The sequence below is a fragment of the Vulpes vulpes genome, chromosome 9, assembly GCF_048418805.1.
Source record: "Vulpes vulpes isolate BD-2025 chromosome 9, VulVul3, whole genome shotgun sequence".
NCBI classification, from domain to species: Eukaryota; Metazoa; Chordata; class Mammalia; order Carnivora; family Canidae; genus Vulpes; species Vulpes vulpes.
In genome coordinates this window covers 57,070,115-57,092,248 of record NC_132788.1, presented here as the reverse complement: position 1 = coordinate 57,092,248, position 22,134 = coordinate 57,070,115, and the positions used below count along the sequence as shown (strand labels likewise).

At 55.3% G+C, this 22,134-nt stretch overlaps 1 protein-coding gene across 4 annotated transcripts in view; it reads right to left on the bottom strand.

Moving 5' to 3' along the window:
* FBLN2 (fibulin 2) overlaps positions 1-22,134 on the bottom strand; it is an 86,418-nt gene that overhangs the window by 44,934 nt on the left and 19,350 nt on the right. For all 4 annotated transcript variants that reach the window (XM_072720206.1, XM_072720208.1, XM_072720205.1 and 1 more), the window contains one exon: positions 13,663-15,022. In XM_072720206.1, the coding sequence (XP_072576307.1) occupies positions 13,663-14,959 (1,297 nt within the window). In that variant the 5' untranslated portion in view covers positions 14,960-15,022. The remainder of the gene's footprint in view (positions 1-13,662; positions 15,023-22,134) is intronic.

The following is a 22,134-nucleotide window of genomic DNA, read 5'->3' as shown; positions in this document are numbered from 1 at the left end:
CAAGAGTGGGCAGCTCACATTCTCAGAATGAACCAGTCACTGGAAGAGCGCTCCTGAATTAGATGATGGCAAACAGCTTTCTAAAATAGTCCGTGTAAAATAAATAAATAAATAAATAATAAAAAAAATAAAAATAAAAATAAAACAGTGCATGTGACCAAGGGCAGAGGCCCATTACAGTCCCTCACCGAGGCCTTCATCTAAAGGAGAGCTGTCTCCTATGTGGAATATAAGAAAGAGTGCAAGGGGCCATTAGGGAAGCAGGGGAAACTGAGTGGGGAAGAAATCAGAGAGGGAGACAAACCAGGAGAGACTCTTAACTCTAGGAAACAAACTGAGGGTTGCTGGAGGGGAGGTGGGGGGTATGGGGTAACTGGGTGATGGACATTAAGGAGGGCACGTGATGTGATGAGCATTGGGTGTTGGAGGCAACTGATGAATTACTGAAAACTACATCTGGAACTAATGATGTACTATACATTGGCAAACTGAACTTAAATTACAAAAATAAAATAAAAGGAGAGTCTACCCACCCAGCTGCTGCCCCAGCTGCCAAGTGGAGCAAGCTTGATAAAGAATAAACAGAAAGCCAGTCATCCTCTGGTCAGGTCTCTACCTCTGGCCCAGACCTCTGCCCGGCACTCCAGACTTGCATTCCCACTGTCAAGGCTGTGTCTCTACCTGACTGTCAGCAACTGGCCCCAACACCTCCAGAAAGAGACTTGGGAGTAGCTGTTGCCCACAGACTTGGGATCACCCATCTGGGGAAGTGTATCTTCCCCAAGCCAAGCCTGGGAGGTGTGGCACCCTGGAGAGATCCTAATCTCTCCCCAGCCACATCCCTATGGCCATCACCCATTGCACCTGCTGCCTGTCCCCATCTGTCCCAGATCTGCCTGCCACCCTGTTCCTCTACTGACACGTACCCCGGGCAGGCATAGCCACCTCTACTGAAGACCACAGCTCCTTCAGAACCTCAGCTCTTGCCAGGTTCCCCTTCAGACCTGAGAGTGACAGCTTCCACGGCTGCCAGCCCAGGCGCTGTACCATGGCCCGCTGGTCCCCAACCCCACCCTCACCTGTACATGTGGCCTCTTCATGAAACTCTCTTCAGTTGCCCGTCACATGTGCCACTTCTGTTTCCCGTACTCTGACTCCACTGGGCAGAAGGTCTGCAGGGAAAGCATGCTGGGCTGGGAGTCAGGACTCTGGGGCCCACCCTCTGAGCTCACGGAGTCTTTGACCAGCCCCTCACCCACCTCTGGGCCTCTGTGTCCTAGCTGCATCATTAGGGGTGGGAAGGGGTGGGGAAGTTGGTGCTCTGTGAGACTAAACCATAGCAGCAACCTGGTACTCACTGCATACTTTACCAGTGCTTTAATATAATCTGAATTAATTGCCAACATTTACAAATTGGGAGCTTTCATATAAAATTCCAGATTCCTGGCTTCTTTTGGAAAACCCAAAGTTATAGGCCACGCTGGCCTCCCCTGCCCCAGGGTAACAATTGGAGCTGGGGAGCAGCTGCCCCTCAGCATTTGCCATTCCAGGCGTCTTCCTGGTCCCATGGTCCAGGCTTCGTGGGTCCCCATTGGCCAGCAGCTCTCATCCTCCAGCTGCCCCACCTCAGGCATCTGGCTTTGCCTCCCCATCCTGTGTGTTCCAAAGTTCTGCTCATTACAGCAGGTACATCTACCCCAGGCTGGGGTGGGGGGGTAGTCTCCTTTCTGGTTCCCCCTGGCGCCCTGGTTCAGAGCACATGACCTGTAAGCATGTCGTGAGTGAGCGGGGCAGATGAGAGGGTGGGGGCTGCAGGTGAAACAAGACAGCTTCTCTCACTCTCCCCCGCCCAACCTCTGCCCTCTCTCAGGGGCTGGGAGCCCTCTGTGCCCAGGCAGGCAGCTCCATGCAGCCAGACTGTGCTCTTGAGCCTCCTCCACCCTCCCCCACATGGATCCCAGAGAATCCCAGAATTCCAAACTATGTGCTAGGGAGGGTTCCTGAGACTGAGGGTACATGCAGAGCTTGGGGTCTGCTGACCTCCCCCTGGATGTTACGTGTGCCTTGTGGTTCTATGACATGGGGCAGTCCCAGAGCCCTGGTCTGCTGGCAGTGGGAACTATATACCATTGCCAGGCAATTGGGCAAACCATGGAGGCAGTCAGGGCAAAGGGCTAGAATCAGTGGTTGGCAAAAGTCTGCTTGCTTCATCTCCCTCAGTGGCCCTGGACAATTCACTTAACTCCCCTATGTCTCAGTTACCCTACCTCTAGTGACAGGGGTGTCACAAGGCTTAACACACTGATGCACATCCAGTGACCAGCACAGCACCTGGCATGTAATGAACGCTTCCCTATGCAGGCCAGCCCTGTGACGGTAAAGGCGGAGACCACTTACAGAGCAGGGAGTGTGTTCCCTCCCCATTTCTAGGATGTCAGCCTCACAGTCAGGCCATGACCCTGAAGACAAGACGTCAGGCCCAGGCATTTGCTGACTCAGCTGGCAGGTGCTGGAACAGAAGTATAGAGCGGGGAGGGAACAGCCAGGGAGGGACACTGCACTGCACATCTGCAGGCAGCCAGAGTGACAGCACAGGGGAGGGGAGCAGAAAATAAATACCCCCCACCCAACCCCACTAGGCCTGGCCCCTCTGCTTTCTCACCAGCGGGGAAAACTCCTGGCCACCAGAAAAGATGCACATCTGTTCACTTAGGCAAAGACACAAGTCCATAGCCCAGGCCCTAGAGTGCAGTGGCCCTCTGACACAGGAAAGACAGGAACTCAGTCCCAAGCAGCTGCTCTGTGCGGGCTGACATTCCTTCTCCTAATCCTCTCAACAATCCTGGGGTGGTAAGATCACTCTCCCATCTTACAGATGCAGAAACTAAGGCTCAGCTGGAGGGCACACAGCCACAGTGGCAGGGGCAGGATTCATACCCAAGGATTCACCCTCTGAGGACCAAGCTGGCTCATCCCCAGGGCAACTGGCCCCAAGCCCATTTTCCCAGCATGGAGACCCTAGAGTGAACAAGGAGGGCCCAGGAGAACTCCAGCCCACACAATGTTGACCTCAGTCTACAGGACCATCCCCCTCAAGGCCACAGATGCCGTAGGACAAAGGACGCAGAGGCCACACGAACTCCTGGCTGGGCTTGGAAGAGCTGCTGGAAGGCAGATGATGCTGACACTGCCCTCAGGGGAGCCCTGAGCACAGACCTCTCAGCTCCAGTTCACTGAGGCACCCAGGATTCTGGAAGGTTCAGAGTACAAGAGGCCAAAGGACCTGGTTAAGCCTCAGGACAGCCACATCTGCTGTCGCAGGCTCAGTGTATGAAGGGGAAGGAGCCCAGAGCGCAAGGGCTGCTGCCCTCCCGACAGAGACCCCAGGGCTGGAATCAGTACCCAGGACACCAGCTGTGAGTAGAGCCCTGCTAGGAGACAGACCCCAGCACCTGGTGCCCAACATCAGCCTTCTTCCAACTGAGAACACAGCTATAGGAGGGAGCGTCTGAAAGCCCATTTTACAGATAAGAAAACTGAGGCCCAGGCAATAATATGATCTGCCTAAGGTTACATAGCTAGCGAGGGGAAAAGCCTGTTCAAGCCTGGGAAGCTCCATACCAAGTCTACCAAAGGAGGCAAGCAGGAAATCCAGACATGCCTTGAGCTCAGCCGACCTGGGTCAGACCTGGCCTCACCACTTATTTGCTGCTGGACCATGAGCCAAACAAACGTTTCCCTCCTGGGAAGGGGAGAAGGGACTCACTGTGAAGTCGTTTGGGGACCAACTGAAATGAGGTCCATGGAGCACCCAGCCTATAGCTCATCAGTGCACGGACAGCCCCAATTTTCCTCCCCTCCTCTACACGCACCCTTCGCAATGGGACTCCACAGCAGTTCCCAGCAAGAGAAGCCTTTGAACTTGGGCCAGCCCCTAACTGGCCGGCAACAGAATGTGGCAATAGATATGGTTCTACTAGTTCTGAACCTAGGCCCAGGCACTCTGTGTTCTTCTTCTCGTTTTTCATCTGGAGCCCCGTTTCTGAGGCAAGAATGAGCCAGGGATAACCAGCTTGAAGGGACAGAGGACACAGAGTAGAGATAAGCCATCCTGGCAGAGGCCGTCCCACACCTGCCGGCCCCAGCAGAGCTGCCAGCCGACCACAGACGCTGACGAGCATGAGCCCAGCTACCATCTGCCGCTCCCGGCCCAGGGCTGTGGAGCCCAGCTATCCCGACAGCAATAATGGATAGGATGGGAGCAAAAATGAATGTCTACTTTGTGGTTACTTGCTGCTCACGTTACTATGGCAATAGATCATTCATATCATGACCAAGGCGTGTCTGCAGCAGAAGAACTGGCACGGGTTTGGCGAGAGCGCCAGAAAAGCCAGGCGGTAGCCCCACGTAGCTTTGGTGGGAGTGTGGTCAGACTTACTGAGGACTCCTTGGCCAAGGTGGGTGGGGGAGAGCAAAACTCATGTGTTAACTAAAACCACCCCAGGATACCACCTCCCTCCTCCCGGGCTGGCCTGTGGAGACCATTCTATAGCACCTTGCTTCATTTTCCCCTTAGTGCCTACCACCATATACCATAAATTTTACATATTCATGTGATTAATTATGTGCCCCCTCAAGCCCACTAGAGTGGAAGCTCCATGAGAGATGGGAATTCCACCCATTTTAATTATGGTGCTGTGTCCCCAGCCCCTGGAGCAACGCCATAGGTACTCAATAAATATCTGCCGAATAAATAACAGGGAAAATGCATTCTCATATATCACAGGTGTGAGCAAAATCTGGCACACCTTTCAAAGGAGGACAAATTAACATCTACTGAGGTGACAGATACGCATCCTCTGTCTTCTAACGCTGAGCACACAGGAGCCAGTACCTCCCAAAAGAAAGGTGTGCCAGTGATCAACAGAAGGCTGGTTCAAGCAGGTGCACAGAAATACACTTCCTAATGGTCCCAGACTTGACACAACCCCAACACCTCTTGACAGGAGAATGAACAACCAAACTGGAGTCCATCCATATGATGGAGAACCCCTCAGCAACCAAAGGGACCAACGACAACACATGTAACCTCAGAAATGCTGCGCTGAGCAATAAAAGCCAGATATGAAAGAGAACAGACTCTGGTTCTGTTTAGAGAAGTCAGAGAGCAGAGAACTAACATCTGCTGTGAGAAGTCAGGGCAGTGGTTCCCCCAGGACAGGCAGGCACTCAGGGGCGCCCTGGCTTGTCTTGTGATGTTTCATGATCTGAGCCCCTGTCACATGGGTGTGTTCATTTGTGAAAACGTATTATTGAGCTGTATGCTTCTGTTAGGTTATTGATTATACTTTAATAAGTTCACAAAATATATAAATATAAATAAAAATATAAATATAAATATAAATATATATACATATATAAAGAAATGCACATGTACATGGATACAGTGCTCCACACCAGGGCACAGCAAAAGATATTCACTAGACCACTGCTTTTTAATTGTAGAAAGCTAGAAAGAACCTAAACATCCATCAGTAGGGACTGGAAAGTAAAGCTGAAACAAGTGTACAGTGGCACGCTGGCTGGTCAGGGAACTCTCCGCATACAAACAAGGAAAAATCCCAAGACACGCTGTCAAAGGAAAAAAGCACAGGACAGAACAGTGTCATAATATGCTCATATTTGTGGACTGACCAGTGGTTCTCAAGCAGGGTCCTAGGCCCTAGAGGGTCTCTGAGGCTTTTCCAGGCATCCATGAGATCAGTGTTATTTTCCTAACAACACTGCATCAGTTGCCTTCTTCATGCTTTTTCTCCCATGAGTATATGGCAGAGTCTTCCAGAGACAACATGACATTGGGATGGTGTCATCACTTTAATGGCTAATGGGACATGTGCTTATGTGTTCTGTGTTTTCTAGAATTTTCTAAAGTTAAGTTGATGAAAAGATGATTACCATCAGGAGTCATCAGAAAAAATGCAAATCGAAACCTCAATCAGATATCACTTCCCGCCCACGAGGATGGCTATACTCACTCAAAAGGACACGACAGTAAGGGGCATCCGGGTGGCTCAGTCTGTTAAGTGCCTGACTCTGGATTTCACGGCCCAGGTTGTGATCTCAGGGTTATGAGATCCGAGCCCCAAGACAGGTTCCTTGCTGGGCATAGAGGCTTCTTACAATTCTGTCTCCCCACCCCCGAACGCCCCCAAAAAGAGAAAAGAAAGACAGTAACAAGTGTTGACGAGGATGTGGAAAGTCAGAACCCTCGTGCCCCGCTGGTGGAAATGCAAAATGGTATGGCTGCTGGGACAAACAGCAGGTAGCTCAACTGCCAACTGAACGTACAGTCACCATACGACCGAGCAGTCCTCGCACTGGGTTTACGACCAGGAGAGACAGACACATCTGCCTAGACCGGAGTACATACGGAGTATCAGTCACATCCAGAAGGTGGAAACAATTCCGTCGATGGATGCATGGATAGAAAACACAGGACATCCATGGAATGTTATTCAGCCATAAAAAGGAACAAAGTACTGACGCATGTCGCAACATGGATGAACCCTGAAAGCATTATGCTAAGTGACAGAAGCCAGTCCCCGAAGACCACATTTTGGATGACTCCACATCCAGGAATGTCCAGAATATGCAAATCCACGGAGACAGCAAGTAGCTGTAGCTTGGTTGCTGGGGGCAGGGGGCTGGGAGGAGGAAATGGCAAGTGGCTGCTACTGGGTGTGGGGTTTCTTCTGGGAGTGATGAAAATGTTCTAAAACTGGAGTCCAGTGATCTCTGCACAACTCTGATAAAAACTACTGAACTATACACTTTAAGGGGAGACTTGATGGTGCGTGAATGTATCTCAATAAAGCTGTTCTGAAAGATAGAGGACAGTTTTAAAAATAAAATACAGAAACCCACCACAGGCCTAGCCCTGCCCCTGCCCCATTTCCTTCCAGTGCTCTGTGCTCTGGGGCAGACACCAGGAGGGCCCAGCCAAAGCCATGCAGACCCACTTGTGCCTCCAGGTCCCCCATGGGAGCCATGAGCCCATCCCTCCACTAGGAGCCTGCAGCCCCTGTCCAGCTCTCTTGTGACCTCCAGAAAAGCCCCCTCCCCTCTCAGGATCCCAGTTTCTCATCCATAAAAGAGAATGACCACACATGCCATAAGGTGAAACTCTATGCCCTGACAGGTACCCCCAGTACAGGACCTGACCCAGCTGCCAACCGGAGCCAGGCTGGTGATGAAACCAAGAACAGCTTGCCCAGCAAACTGCAGAGCACCCACCCAGTCTGAAGGGTGGGGAGCCCTCTCTCAGCAACCCCAACGGCCAGCCTGTGGCACATGGGCCTGGTGTGCCCACAACTGCCAATGTTCTGGGAAAGCTGGAGAACTGAGATATATGTGAAATAGAAGATTTCAAATTATTCACAACAAAATTCTACTGCTTATAAAGATGCTTTGCAGAAAGAAGCTAACAGTGGACTGAGGAGAGGAGCGTGCGCCACATTAACAGGACAGTGGGCAGAGATGCAGGCAACGCTGGCCTGTGTTCTTGCTCCACGCAGGCCTGGCTCCTGACATGTTCGTCCTCCCGACAGCCTCAGGCACTTGTAACCATGCCATTTTGTCAACAAAGAGACTGGGCTCAGAGGGGTGACGTCCCAGGCCCCAGATCATACAGTGAGTGAGTGGTGGGCTTCAGACCAGGCCTAACTGTGGATGTGGGGAGCCCAGGCCCCCGGGTTGCCTGTCCTATTGCTCTCAACAGGCCCCATACAGCCCTAAGCATAGTCAGATACCCCATTTCAAGGCCCCGTGGTTTGGGGTGAGGAGAGGAAGGGCTGGCTGAGCCCTCCTATTGGCTCTCCTGGCCGGGGCTCTGCTGAAGAGCAGGGCCGCAGCCTCCATGGGGCAACTCCATCCCCTGCCTGCTCTGGGGGCCTGGAGCTCTAACAGGAGGTGATTGTGTTGCACGGGATATGAGCTCAGGTGTCCGAGGTCGCAGCCTGCTTCCCTCAGGCCCCACACAAATCTCCCACAGGCCAAGACTAGAGAAGAGAAGGCAGGGTCTGCAAGGATCCTCCAGGGACAGGAGAGTCTGGGCAGGTCCCTCTCTCCTGTGCCCCTGGAGTCACAGCCTGGTGGTTATGGGCGAGGCTGGGGGGTGCTGGGCAGGGGAGAGGGGGTGCTGGAAACCCACAGACATTGGGAAGGCCCATTGCCAGTCCTGTGTTCTCGTCCTAGCACCCAGAGGGAGCACTGCACTACCCAAATAAGATCATACCACCTCCTGCCTTGCACCTTCAATGGCTCTCCACTGCTTTTGGACAGACTCAAATATTCACCTTGAGGATCAATACCATCATGGTCCCTACCCCTCCCCAGGTTCATACCACTCACATAGCCTCCTTTCAATCTCATGTACTCCCTCCGACTACAGAGCCTTTGCATGTGCTGTGTCCTCTGCCTGGAGCACCCTCCTCTCTCAGCTTGCAACCTATCACTCAGTCAACAAGCCCTAGTGCTCAAACATTACTTCCCCCAGGAAGCCTTCCCTGATCCCCAGAAGAAGTCAGATCCCCCAAGCCAGGCTTAGAGAGCACATCCACCTCTGTCCTCACCCCTAGTCATGGCTCAGAACGTCACACTCATGTGACTATTGGGCTATCTCTCCCTCTAAACCGTGAGCTCCCCAAGGGCAGGGACTGTGCGGGGTTTTGTTCTACACTGTATGTTCAGCATCTGTCACGGCCCGTGCCCACACCGGGCACGCAGAGACGACAGAGATGAAGACATGAAGAAACACGTGGGAAATCTGGATCTACCTCCACTCCCTGTGCATATGTTCTCCGACAAGGGGCCTGATTCCTCTGCTGTCAACGAGGGATGGGGGTGGCAGTGAGGATTAAAGGGGTTAATTATCACAGCACCTATAACGGTGCTGGCGCAAGTCACAAGAACTACAAAGCATCTGCAATGGACAGAGTTATTTGGGTTTTAAAGTTTCTCTGTTAACCAGAATGTCAAAGCATCCAAAGACCCCTGCCCTGCAGAAGCTGGTTACTTGAGGGTCCCGAGGAAGGGGCCCCTTTCCTGCCAAGAGGTCTGGGGGCTCACTGAGGTTTTGCTGGAGACCTTCCCAGGAGGGAGAAACTTGGACTTCCTGAGGACCACCTGCCCCAGGGCGCCCTCCCCTGGGACCCAGAAGGGCAGCGGGAAGAAGTCCCTGGCTCCCGCCCTCCGTCCTGCCACCCCAGCAGTAGGCGGGGAGGGCCATCTCACAAAGTCCCCTGAGTGACAACAGACATCGGACCCCCTCTCCCCGGCCCAGGGAGCCGGGCATGTGGCTTCCATTAGGCCACATCTGGACATGCTCAGAGGCAGCCAGGATCCCTGGCACAGCTCCGGCTCAAAGACAGGACCCCCACCCCAGCCGGGCCTGGGGCAATGGCTGGAAACCTCCTTCTCCAGGCCCCAGGGCTGCCATGGCAACATGGCGAGGGTCATTTCCGGCTCCATGGCCCGCCTCTCAGCTAGCTCCACTGGCGGGCAGGGCAAAGCTACCTCCCCGGCTACTCCCCACTAAGAGCCCCTCGGTCACTAGGGATGCCCAGCCCTCCCCCCACAAGGTCCCCACTTCCTGGAGGATGCTCCATCGGGCCCCTGACCCCACCCATCAGGCTTTCCACCACCCACCCTTCCTGAGCTGCGCGTCCTCAATTATGGCCATGAATAAATCTCTGTGTGTGCTTGTCCACTGAACACCCTCAGGAGGGGAGAGGCTGGCTGTGCTGCCCCATTCACAGGCGCAGCCCCAAGCACAGACAGGGGCCCACAAACATCTCTTGAAGAAGCAAACAGGTAAAGGGGCAGCCCAGGTGGCTCAGCGGTTGAGCTCTGCCTTTGGCCCAGGACGTGATCCTGGGGACCCAGGATCGAGTCCCCCACTGGGCTCCCTGCATGGGGCCTGCTTCTCCCTCTGCCTGTGTCTCTGCCTCTCTCTGTGTGTCTTTCATGAATAAATAAATAACATCTTTTAAAAAAAGAAGAAGAAGAAGAAGTAAACAGGTAGAATGAAGAGTGGAGGGTGACAACCAGTAGCTAACATTTTTAATTACTCAGCAAGAGCTAAGCTCCGCGCCAAGCACTGGACATGAATCAGCTCATTTAATCAAGATGCCCCCACAAGGCAGGGACTCACCTGCGGCTTACTAATGGAGAAAAGGAGGCACAGAACTGTAAGCCACTTGCCCAAGCTGAGCAGTAGTGGAGCAGAGCATGGGAGCCGGCGGGTGACAGCTGGACATGTGGTATGGAGAGGAGGAAAGGTGGGTGGGGGTGGTCAATGGCAGGCTAGCCCTTGTTGATCTGGCCAGGGCCAAGCTCCCCTGGCTCGCAACTTCCCACACCTTCCTTTCCTTGCACACCAAAAAAACACAGCTGCCTGTCCATGCCCTGTTAATTAGCTCTGGGCTTTGCATGTGCTAGGCCCTGCACCAGGACAGCCCTCAAATGGGGTGGGGGACAACAAATCAGGGGGCCTCTGGCCCAAGCAGCCCTCATCAAAAGCCACACCTCAAAATCCATTTGAGAAAGCACAGGGCAGAGGAAAAAATAACCAGGGCTCCTGAGAACAAAGTCAGTCTCCAAGATTCCAAAGGCCCAGAACCACAGAGAGGCCTCTGGAGCTAGAGGCGGGGGTGAGGGGTGGGGGCTGTGTCTATTTTGAAACCCTGGGAGGTTGCAACCCAAACTCGCTGCATGCACCATGCTCCAGAGCCAGGCCCGCAAGCTCTCCCCGGGCACACATGTACTTCATTACAGCCCCCAGCTCACCCCACGCATGCTCCCCACATCCTGCAGGCTCAGGGCTGGGTAAAGAGGAGCCCCCTAGTTCCAGCCCACCAACTCCCACTCTGCAACCTGGAGCTATTAGCCACACCTCTCTGACCTTGACGCGCTCAGTTTTAAAGAAGGAGCCCACCTCCCCAGCTTGCAGAAAGGATCAAATCACAGAAATGGGGCCTGGCACCTAGGAGGTGCTAAGCAAGGGCGAGCTCCATGCCCTACTCACCATAATTGGGCTGGAAGGAGAGCCATCTTGGCTGGCAGTCGTGGGGGGCTGATCCTCCCACTAGGTCAGGAGGAGCCTGCAATTTCACCCCCTCACTGCGTAGGTACAGGCTTTATGCAGAGTCTATGCCCAGCAAGGGCTATAGTACTTGACAGTCGGGAAAACGGGGCCCCAGCCAGGTAAAAGACCTGCCCAAGGCCACACAGCTGTGGGCAGAAGGGTGGGCTGCAGAAATTCCAGAGCCCCCTCATGCCCCCTCCTCCAGGAAGCCTTCCCAGATACCACCCAGGCATCCCACCCTCGCTGCCCCAGGCCTGTGGACATGGGCCGTAGTGGTCCATTTCTGCCTCCCCAGGGCCCACCAGGGCCTGGTCACAGTTAATGCCTAATGAAGGTTTATAGAGAAGGTTTACATACGAGATTGAACAAGACATAGATTCTCAGCTATAAGGAGGGATCTCTAGACGAGCAGACAACTGCCTAAGGTACCCTAAGAGGTGAGGCAGGGAACCGGAGAGTGGGAGTGGTGACGGGATCAGACAAGGCATAAAGATTCAGGGAAGGCTTCCTGGAGGAGGGCAGGGAACAGTGTGAGCAAATGGGTGGAAGAGAGGGGATATGTCAGTATAAGGTGTTTATGGGATGGCAGGGAAGTTAGGATGAAAAAGGATGGTAGAGGCGATGGCCAGAAAGCCCCCAGCGATTCGCTCATTTATTTACTCCATTATTTACAGAGAGCCAACTGTGTTGCCAGGCCCTGCTGGAGGCCGTTAGGCATAAGCAGGGACCAGCATATGGTCCCTCCACTCATGGCACTAACATTCCAGTGGGGGTAACAATGTTAAACAACTTAACTAAGTGCTATAATGTCAGGTATTGCTAGGAAAAATTAAGCAGGGTAAGAGGACGGTGGAATGCTCTTTTAACTAGATGATCAGAGAAGGCCTCCCTGTGTAGGTAAGCTCGAAAAGAGAGCTTAATTAAAGGAAGGAATGAGTCACATGGACACCTGGGAGAGCATTTCAAGAGCAAGTGGCAAGTGCAAAGGCCCTAGGGCTGGAAGGTACCTGAAAGGGGCTAGGAGGCCAGTGCTAACCAGAGTGGGTAAGGGAGAAGCTCAGTAAGAGCTGAGTGTCTATGCTCCACCCCCAATGTCATATGTCAAAAGCCTAACTGGGGGGTGGGGGGCCTGGGTGGGTCAATTGGTTAAGCATTGGCCTTCAGCTTGGGTCATGATCCCAGGGTCCTGGGTTCGAGCCCCACGTCCAGTTCTCTGCTCAGTGGGGAATCTGCTTCTCCCTCTCCTCCTGCCCTCCCTTCGCTCGTGTTCTCTCTCTCTCTCTCTCTCTCTCTCTCTCTCTCAAATAAATAAATAAAATCTTTAAAAACAACAAAACCCTAACAGGGATGGTATGTGGAGACGAACCTTTGGGGATGTAATTAGGCCATGGGGGTGGAGCCCTCATGATGGGATCAGTGCCCTTCTAAGAAAAGAGGCAAGAAAACCAGCTCCTTCTTGGGATCTCTGGGTGGCTCAGTGGTTGAGCACTTCAGCCCAGGGCGTGATCCTGGAGTCCCGGGATCGAGTCCCATGTCGGGCTCCCTGCATGGAGCCTGCTTCTCCCTCTGCCTGCGTCTTTGCCTCTCTCTCTCTGTGTGTGTCTATCATGAATAAATAAAATCTTTAAGATAAGAAAAACCTGCTCCTTCTCTATGTGTCTCAGATGAGCTGCACCTTCACCTACCACTCAAGGAGCAGAGGGCCCTCACCAGACACCACGTCTGCCGGCACCCTCATCTTGGACTTCTCAGCTTCCAGAACCATGAGAAATGCCTGCTGTCTAAGTCCATGGCATTGTTGTGACATCAGCCAGAACAGAGTAGGACAAGGGTGACAGAGAGTGGTCTGGGAGGTCATGGGGCTGACTGCGGCAGAGCCCGCAGCCCTGAAGAGAGCCTTGGCCTCTACTTCGAGTAGGTGGGAGCCCCGGCAGGGTGCTGAACAGAGCAGGGACGGGAATGACGTGTGTGTTGACAGGACCCCTGGCCGCATGGGGCGGCAGCCCTGCTACTGGGCTCTCACGAGGAGCCTCCACGGGAGACCACATCTCTTCTGCTGTCCTCTCAGAGACCAAGAACACAGCCGTGCCCAGGTGCTACTGTCAGACAGGATGGGAGTAAGCAGCTGCACCACATGTGCAAGACTCCCTGCTTCCTGCCAGGGCACCTGCAGATCCCACTGGGCCCAGCCTGCACCTGAGCTGAGCCCTCCTGCGGGAACTCCAGCCCTGATCAAGTGCATCTACCAGGCCCCCAGGTAGCCCCGCACCTTCACCAACAGGGACCTCACCCCTCCCCGCCCACTCCACCCCTAGGAGTGCAGCCAGGGAGAAAGCACCATCTCAGAGCCTCCGGGCCTAGAATGTGGGGGCCGGGCTGACTGTCCCCAGTCTGGCTCCATAGACCCAGCTCCCCCTGCCCCAGGCAACAGTGCAGAGACCTGGGGGGCACTGATGGGGGCCCTGAGGCTGCCCTTCCCTGGGCTGAGCGTCCCTGGAAAAACCAGAATAGGCTCTTACCTTCAGGGTCACCTCTGGGGACAGAATGAACAGAGTTAGGGTCTGTGTCCTCCGCTGGCTGAACACGGGGCAGAACCGGTGGCTGCTTGGGCACTTCTTGGGTGGGTGGGACCCAGGGTGCCTCCTCGGGAGATGTGGTCAGGACAGTGTGGGTGCTGGGCTTCGTCGTGTCCCCGGGAGAGTGCGGTGTGGCCTGTGATGGGGGGACGCCGGCCGTGCTGGACTCCGGGATGGGCCCGGCTCCCTCCTGCCCTGCACTGCGAAGGGTGGCCTGGGCGTCTGGGATTAAGTTCTCTTTAGGCCCCACCCCCGCCGCTGCCGTGCCCTCTTGGGCGGGGAGATGAGGCCCAGCTGGGTCCACAGTGGGCAGTCCATCCAGTCTCCGGGGGCCACCTGCAGCAGGCTGCTCCCTGACGGCCAGCTCTTCTGCCCCGGCCTGCCCCTCGCCCTGGCTGTCCTCTGTCACTCTCCTGGCTTTGGTTTGCACGGGGGCCGGAGGACCCAGGGCAGCAGCCGCCGTGGGCCTGGGGAGGATGGCCGGCCAGGGGGTGTCCTGGATGGCGGAGGACGGCTGACCACCGCCTCCCAGCGCGGCCGGGCCCCCTGCGCCTACCTGGAGCTCGCCCGTCAGGGCCGCCGCAGCCTCCGCCTCAGCCACCTCCTGGTCATAGCTGTAGGGATCTTCGTAGTGTCGCTCGGGGTCACCCTCCTCAGCATCTGAGAAGTTCCCGGCAGTGGCGGAGGGCGCAGCCTCGGCATCTCCGCGGCAACCGGGTAGCCGGTAGCAGATGAGCTCACCGCCGGCGTCAGGACAGTGGCAGGCCCGGCAGGGTGGCAGGTGCGCGGTGTGGCCAGCAGCGTACTTGCGCCCAGCGTGGACACAGCCCACCTGGCCGCACTGCGGGCAGCTGTCAGCCACCACCACTGCCTCAATGCAGTTGGGGGGCAGCTCCGGGCACAGCATGAACTGGCAGCTGATCTTGCCGCCGCCAGGGGGGCAGGAGCACTCGGTGCTGCCGAAGTCCACAAAGTAGGACTGGCCGGCGGGCACGCGGCCACGCACAAAGCCGCCCTGCAGGCAGTCGTAGTACTGGTAGCCCTCGCAAGCACAGCCCTGCTGCACGCACGTGGCGCAGCAGGCGCCCGGCTCCAGCGCCTCCTCGATGCAGTTCTCCAGCGGTGGGCACTCCACACCTGTGCAGTCCTGCCTGGGGGCGGCCCCGCCGGAGCTCGGGCCCAGGGCCAGGGCCAGGGTCAAGGCCAGCCAGGCTCCCGCAGGCGCCCAGAGCAATGCCATGGTCCCGTGGCCAGTCTGGGTGCTACCTGGAGACGGACGAACTGCCTCTTCTCCTGCAAGGGCCTGGGGGAACCGGAAAGAACACCTGTCAGCACTGCACGGCGGGGTGGGGGGGGCCCGCAGGTGCACACACGCCAGTACCTGCACGCGGCAGGACGGAGCCCTGGCCAGCTTCACCTGCATGCGTGCACCCCTGTAATACTGCACACGTACACGCTTCCGGGCACGTCTGCTCAGATGCACAGACAGGGGCATCCACAGAGTCGCCAGCTCGGGGCCACTGACACCCCCCAACCCTTGCCTGCCTTCTGACGCATGCCCTCTGAGTAGGAGCCTCCTGCCCACAGCCTCCTCCATGGGCCAGGACACCACTGGTGGACACACACACACACACACACACACACGACCATCCAAGTAACATCTGTCCCCGTCAAAGTCCAACTTGATAGCCAGCCATCCACTGAGAGGCCTGGCTGCCAGCCAGAGGATATGGTCCAGTGGATGCTGCGCAGGAACAAGCCCCATCCCAGGCACAGCCAGCCAAGCCTCCCACCAGAGCCCTCAGACCGCCGGGCCCAGGAATAGCCCCCAGCAGAGCCCCTGCCCTTGGACAACAAGTTTAGCCACAGGGGAGGCTCCTGCCAATGTCCTCAGCTGCCTCAGCAAATGCTACTGCCCTTCCCAGAGTTATTCTAGATACCTTCTGTCCTTAACACCCCCTGTCAGTCCTGTCCACTCCCCCCAGGAACAGCTCTCCACCTTCTGGCCCCCACCCCAGCCCCAGCCTCACCTCCCATCTGCCCTGGGATATGCCCTCCATGCCCTCTGCAACCCCACTCAGCAGACCCCTAGTGACCTGAGAGCAGCTGACCCCAACACACCGCCACTGTGGCCCCGAGCCCCGTGGAGCCTTCCCTGCAGCAGGGAAAAGTCTGTGATCCCAGTGGTACCACCCTGAGCCTGCCCTCACTCCCAGACAGGGCTCCTTCTCCACCTACCGCAGCGAGGCTGAGCTATTGTTTGCTTGCAGTCACTTTGCTAAAACTGTCTGACTTCCTGGGGGGGGGGGCGGGGAGGAATAAAAGTGACATCTCTAATATTTTAAGTGTTTGTCATTTCGAACCTGTAACTATAAAAATTTCAAACCTTTACACATTCAAACGAAAAAGAATATGATAATGGCTTCTTAAAAGTTTCTGACAAGAGGAGAGAGGGAACAGAGCGCAGAGCCACCACTGTTTCTAGAGGAAGCAGCCTCATGCTGCTGCCCCTCCCCCCTTCCCCTGGAGGGTAAAGGCCTGAGTCCAGGGGACAATGACAGCAACTCCTCCGACTCTTCTGCACCCAGTTCAGCAGGACCTGGAGGTTTGCCTCTGCCAGCCAGTCACTCAGCACCGACTGAACAGGCCCTAAGTGCTGGGCACTTCTAGAACTGGGGGTTCTCAGCAAAGGAATCAGCTCTGTGGCCATTGTGCCAGCAGAGAGGCTCTGATGTGGGGAGGCAGGTAATAGACCCACTGAATGCCCGGCAGTAATAAGCACAATGGAGAAATAAATGACAGAAAGCAAGGAAGTGGAGCAGGAAATGACTGGGACTGTGGGAAAGCCTATTTTAGCCAGGGTGGTCAAGCAAGGCTTCTCTAAGGAAGTGCCATTTCATCTGAGACCTGAGTGAATCACAGGAGACAGCCATGTGAATATCTGAAGGTTAAGGCATATCTGCATGTCAGCCTACCCAACAGCAAGTGCAAAGGGCCTGAGGCAGGACCAGCAGAGGGCCACCATCGCTGAGCACAGGAGCAAGGATGAGTGAGGTAACAACAGTCAGATCAAGCAGGGCTTCTGGCTCCAGCAGGGGCTGCTGGGAGCTGTGGAGTCTGGGACCACCAGACGAGACTCTCTACTCACAGGGATTCACCCAGCTGCTATGTTGAGAACAAGGGAGCTAAGCAGGGGCAGGGAGACCAGGGAGAGGGCATGAGATGGCCAGGGTGGCAAAGGATGGGAGGCAGGAGAGGATGAGGGGAAGGGGAGTTATTTCAAAGGCAGAACTGACAGGATTTGCTGACGGGCTGGATGGGGTGTGACAGGAGAGGAGTCTGGGAGGAGCCACCGAGGTTTGGCCCAAGGACCTGGGAGGATGGAGCTCTGGCTTCCCGAGGCAGGGAAGGCTGCTGAAGGAGGGCCTGCAGGGGGACGTGCAGCCCAGCTGGGGCCAAGCCAAGTCTGAGAAGCCCAAGGAAAGTCCGGATGAATCTGGTAAAGCCAGGAAGGGACATCCCCTTCCCCCAGCCGAGAAGCCACCTCAGGAAGGGGGGCTCTATAAGCACAAAGAGGAATCAGGAACTGGCGGTAGGTTTCTGAAAAAGAAAACTCAAATTTCTAACTCCTCTTGAAAACCACCGAGCCCTAGCCACTTTGAGATGTCACACAGGGTATGGGTTCCTGTTCCCCACAAAGCCTGTGTGGCCTCATCACTGACTGACACATGTTGGGTATGCTTGAATTCAGGGTCCCCCCCAGGCTCACCCCAAAACTGGGGACCTCATGCTCATTCCCACTACGGTCTCCAGCTAGAAGAATGGAAGCATGGGGCTTGTGGCATGCTGCTCAGAGCCTCCTGCGCTGAAGGCTGTGTGACCCCCTGCGAGACAGCTAGGACCCACGGAGATGTGTTCAGAGGAGGTGGCCCAATGGGGAGGGGCCTGGACCCCTTAAGGTGCCTCAACTAGAGAAGAGAAGCCTCAGAGAGCCCTGGTACATCTCCACAAGCTGCTCTGGGAAGGTCAGGACCCTCAGGTGTGTATGAAGGGTGGGGGGCATGGGGGTGGATCCCAGTTCCGCATGGGAAAAGCTTTCTCCAGGTCAAGCATTAGACCAGGCTGCTAGGGGGAAGGGGTGAGCTCCCTGTCCTTGGAGATAAGCAAGCAGGGCTGGAGACACACAGGTGAAACGCAGGAGGGCACAATCTCTACAGCACTGGTTCTCAGATACAAACACATCCCTCCCGGATACTCCAGCTGCTGTTTCCCACGGCCCCCACAGCAAGTGGCCCCCTTAATGTCTGGCTTCTGCAGACAACCCCCCTTTCCAATCTAAAAAGAGGAGCCACAAGGGGAGGGGCAGAGCAAGGGAGCTTGACCTCCTTGCAGGAGGGGAGCCCCAGCAGCCAGACCGTGGTCACAAACAAAGGGCCTCCAGCCAGGCTGCCCAATGCCTGCAGACTGGGCCATGCACTCCCAAGGTGGGAACTCCTCAGGCACAGGGGAAATGCAAGGTCAAACCCGCACAGGTCCTGCCCTATACCCACCACCCTGGCAGACCTAGCTAATGGATGCATATTCAGAATAACAAGACTGTGACTATTACAAGGCCAGCTGGCCTAAGTGACCAGTGGGACGGACACCCTGGAGAGGCCTGGATATGCAGTTAGGTCCACAAGTATGTCCAGTGAGCTCTCCAAAGAAATCTGCAGCAGGTCCACATGCCCACGGTAGACACCCGGTATTCGTCGGCTGGTAGGTGGGGGACACACAGCAGGGCGCAGACCACTGTGCTGTTACCTGCCCCTAGAGTCACTCCCCTCCCTCCTTCACCCTGCCTCCACCTGGGAGGCTGAGCTCTCCAGCCCGTGTCCAGGAGGCTCCTGCACCCCTCCATGGCAGCCACTGACAGCCCAGAGGATGGGCAAGAGAGGCTGGGGTACCTATTCCCCATCTCCCTCCCTGCCTTCCCTCAGGGCAGGGGTCTGGTGGTGGCTGCCCGCTGCTCTGCCCAAGGCCACAACTCCAGTTGGGTGACCCTGCTGGGTTCGGAGAGCTGCCTTTTCCCCTGCCCCTTCAGGCCCAGGGCGCTAAGGACTCCCCACCCACTAGAGTTCTCCCAACCCTGCCCACACCTCTGTTCTAGGTCTCTCCATTAACCACTCTCTGGGAAACCCTGGAAGCCCCCACACACACACTCCATTTCCTGCTGGGACCCTGACAGACACATCCCTGTAAGGAACCCACCGAACGCTATGTCGGTGATTTGCTGTGCAGAGAGCAACAAGGTCAGACCTTAAAAATAGAGCACCAAGTGGAACAGGTAAGAAACAGAACAAGCTAGCCCAAGGCCATTCGTGTAGAGTAAAAATACACACATCCAAGGTAAAATACACCAGTTGCAAAACACAGGCAAACAGATATGCACTGAGCAGAACTGGATGTAGCCATAGTGGGAAAATGGAATGGTGTGGGGAGCAAAGATAATGGGAATAAACCGACCAATAAAATAAAAGCAGGACCCTGCAGAGACCAAGATAATGGTGTGTTATTAGTTGAGAACTGTAATTAACTCAACTATTAGCGCCTGAGGTCTAGCTAGAAAACCAAAAAGAATCCCACGTCCTAAGTGGGCCCCTCTACAAGCAGGAACCCCACCAGCCTCGGGGAGGGTTCAGGTAGGGGGGCCCTGCACCCAGCTCCACGCTGGGGCATGGCCACATGACCACACCTAGCCAACCCACAAAGCTCATCCCCCCCTTCACTGCAATTGGCTGAGGGATGGGCCTGGGGACACGGGTAACCAGTGAGACTCAGAACTTCAACTGCCCCCATAGAGGAGTGGCAGTGGGGATACTGAGGTGCCTGGATGAGGCCGGGTGGCTTTCATCCGGGTCTCTGAGAGCACAGAACCACCAGGGAAGACGTGTGACCACCCTGCTGGTGAGACCACATGAGCCCAACATCCATGCCTCCTGCACATGGCACTGGGTATATGGGTCCATTCTGAAGGCCCCCATCAGCCCAGATGCCAGGTGAACACCACAGACATCCCCAGCTGATGCCAAAAGAAGGAGCCAAGGCCTGCCTAAATGTCTGAGCAAGTTATATGAATGCTGTTGCTCTCAGCTGCCAAGGATCAGGGTAGTTGGTCATGAGGCAACAGGTAACCAGAACCACTGGGATCTAAGCAATTAAACACAGATGATCTGGAGATGGGAGATTCCGCAGGACAAATGTCCCCTGCCCCTTCAGCACACGAGAAGAGCAGGCAAAGGACAAGGCTGCTCTAGATCCAAACAGGACTGAGACAGAACAGCCCAATTCGTGTGGGAATCCTGATCGGCCCTGGGTGTGAACTAACCAGATGAGAAAGCCATCTCGGCTAACCGTGGGGTTCCAAGGACGGACTAGGGACCAGCCGATCTTTCTGTGAGGTGTGACGGCTGCCAAAGCTGGTATGCTTTCAAAATTAATACTTTCTCCTTCTTTACTAATCTTTTCTTGAGCCATCATGCCTATAATATGCCAGTGTGGAGAGCAGTCAAAAGCAAAATGGCCAAATGTTCACAACTGCAAAATCTAGGTGATGGGTGTCTGGTGTCCCTTCTGGTCGTCTCAGTTTCAGTCTGCCACTCTCCACAATGAAGGGCTACGGTCAGTGTGCAGGTGGGGCTGAAGGCCAGGAAGCCACCGACACTCACATGTGGGAGTGCACCCAGCTTGGTGGGGTAGGTCTTTGACTCCCAGAGCTGGAGGTCCCGGAGAGGGCTCCAGGCAGGACCAGCGGTGGGTGGAGGTCATGGTCCAGGCTGCCACAGCTTTGGTCTCTGTGGATTAGACACCTGCTGGGCGGGGAGAGGGGGCAGCAAGGACTCTGCTGTAGCCCAGGGTCAGGTTCTCATGAGTAGGGGTGGGTGCATACTTAGAAAGGGTCTCTTCCCAGGGAGCATCCCCTGTGCTCAGGTGGCTGAGCACAGCGTGGAGACACACCTACTCTCCCTCTGTCCCCCACCCCAGGGCATGGAGGGAGGGAGGTCTCTGGCATAGCAGAGTCAGAGGTGCCTTGGGGTGCTGCTCGACCCTCATCCACCCTCCCTCACTCTGGCTGCAAGCTCCCCTCTCTGCTACCCTCACGACTGCTGCCCCAAAACTCAAACACAAATCTCTGCAGTAAGCTGGCACCACCTCGCACAGCTCCCATCTACAGCGGGCCCAGATGAGAACTCTCTGGGCTGCCAAGGCCATGCTGGCGCCCCCCTCCCCCATGGCCCTGGGAGATACTGATTCATCGCGGTGCTGTTATCGAAAGTGGGGTCTGGTCTCACATAGCGTCAAATCACAAGATAAGGAAATGCTTCCCTTCCCTGGGCCTCTGATCCTTCTGATCCTGACATGAAGAGGCTTGCCAAAGCCAGCAAATAAAAACACAAGACATGCAGTTATCGGGGAGCTTCAGATAAGCAATGCGCAAATGTTTAGCTTAAGTATGTCCTGTATAATACGGGGGGGGGGGGGGGTGCTTATTCATTGCTTATCTGAGATCCCAATTTAACTGGGCATCCTGCATTTTCACCTGACAACCCCAGACAAGAAGAAAAGCTCAGGTTGGTGCTGGCATGGCTTCAACACTTTCTAAATATTTGCAGGGGATCTCTCTTTTAAACAAGAGACAGCTATATCAAAACACTGGGACTTCCAAGCAGCGGGGGATGACAGAAGAGAAATAAACATACAGGACACTTGCAGACACACTAGTTACAACCATGTGAGTCATCAGGACCACCTGGCCCTGCTCCTCTCAGATGCCTGCCCCAAACAGCTCCCTGCTGCCCCCCAAGTCCAGCCAGAGGGTGGTCACAAGCCAGCCTCACAGTCCACATTTGAAAATAGTTGCAAATATTATAACATTTCAATGTCATTAATTTATAATTAATTTAGTGTTGTAACATTTAAAATCTGAATACTTTGCACCGAAGTTATACGCCCCCCCACCCAACTTCTCCAGGAAAACTAGAAGGTAGGACCTGCTGGCAGGGCTTCTCTGGTCCATGGCAAGTCCACACTCACTCTCCATTGGCATCAGTGGGTTCCCAGTTCACTATCCCCCTGGACTCCTAGGGCCTTGGGCTTCTCTTATCTATACCCAAAGGAGGGAGGCCCAGAGGAGTTCCTGCTCCGTCCTGCCTAGGGTCACCTCCTGAATATCCTGGTCTCCTGGGGTTGGACCCACCTCTTCTCTAAGTGGCAGACAGGGGGATTTTGCCCCCTTTGCAAGGTACCCGCTACTACCCAGGTGGCCCTAGTAGGCCACAGTATGTCAATCCTATCAGATTCCAACCACATCCCACAGTCATACAATATACACAGTGCAGGAGGGAATGCAGGAGCTACATGCTGTCTTAGACCCCA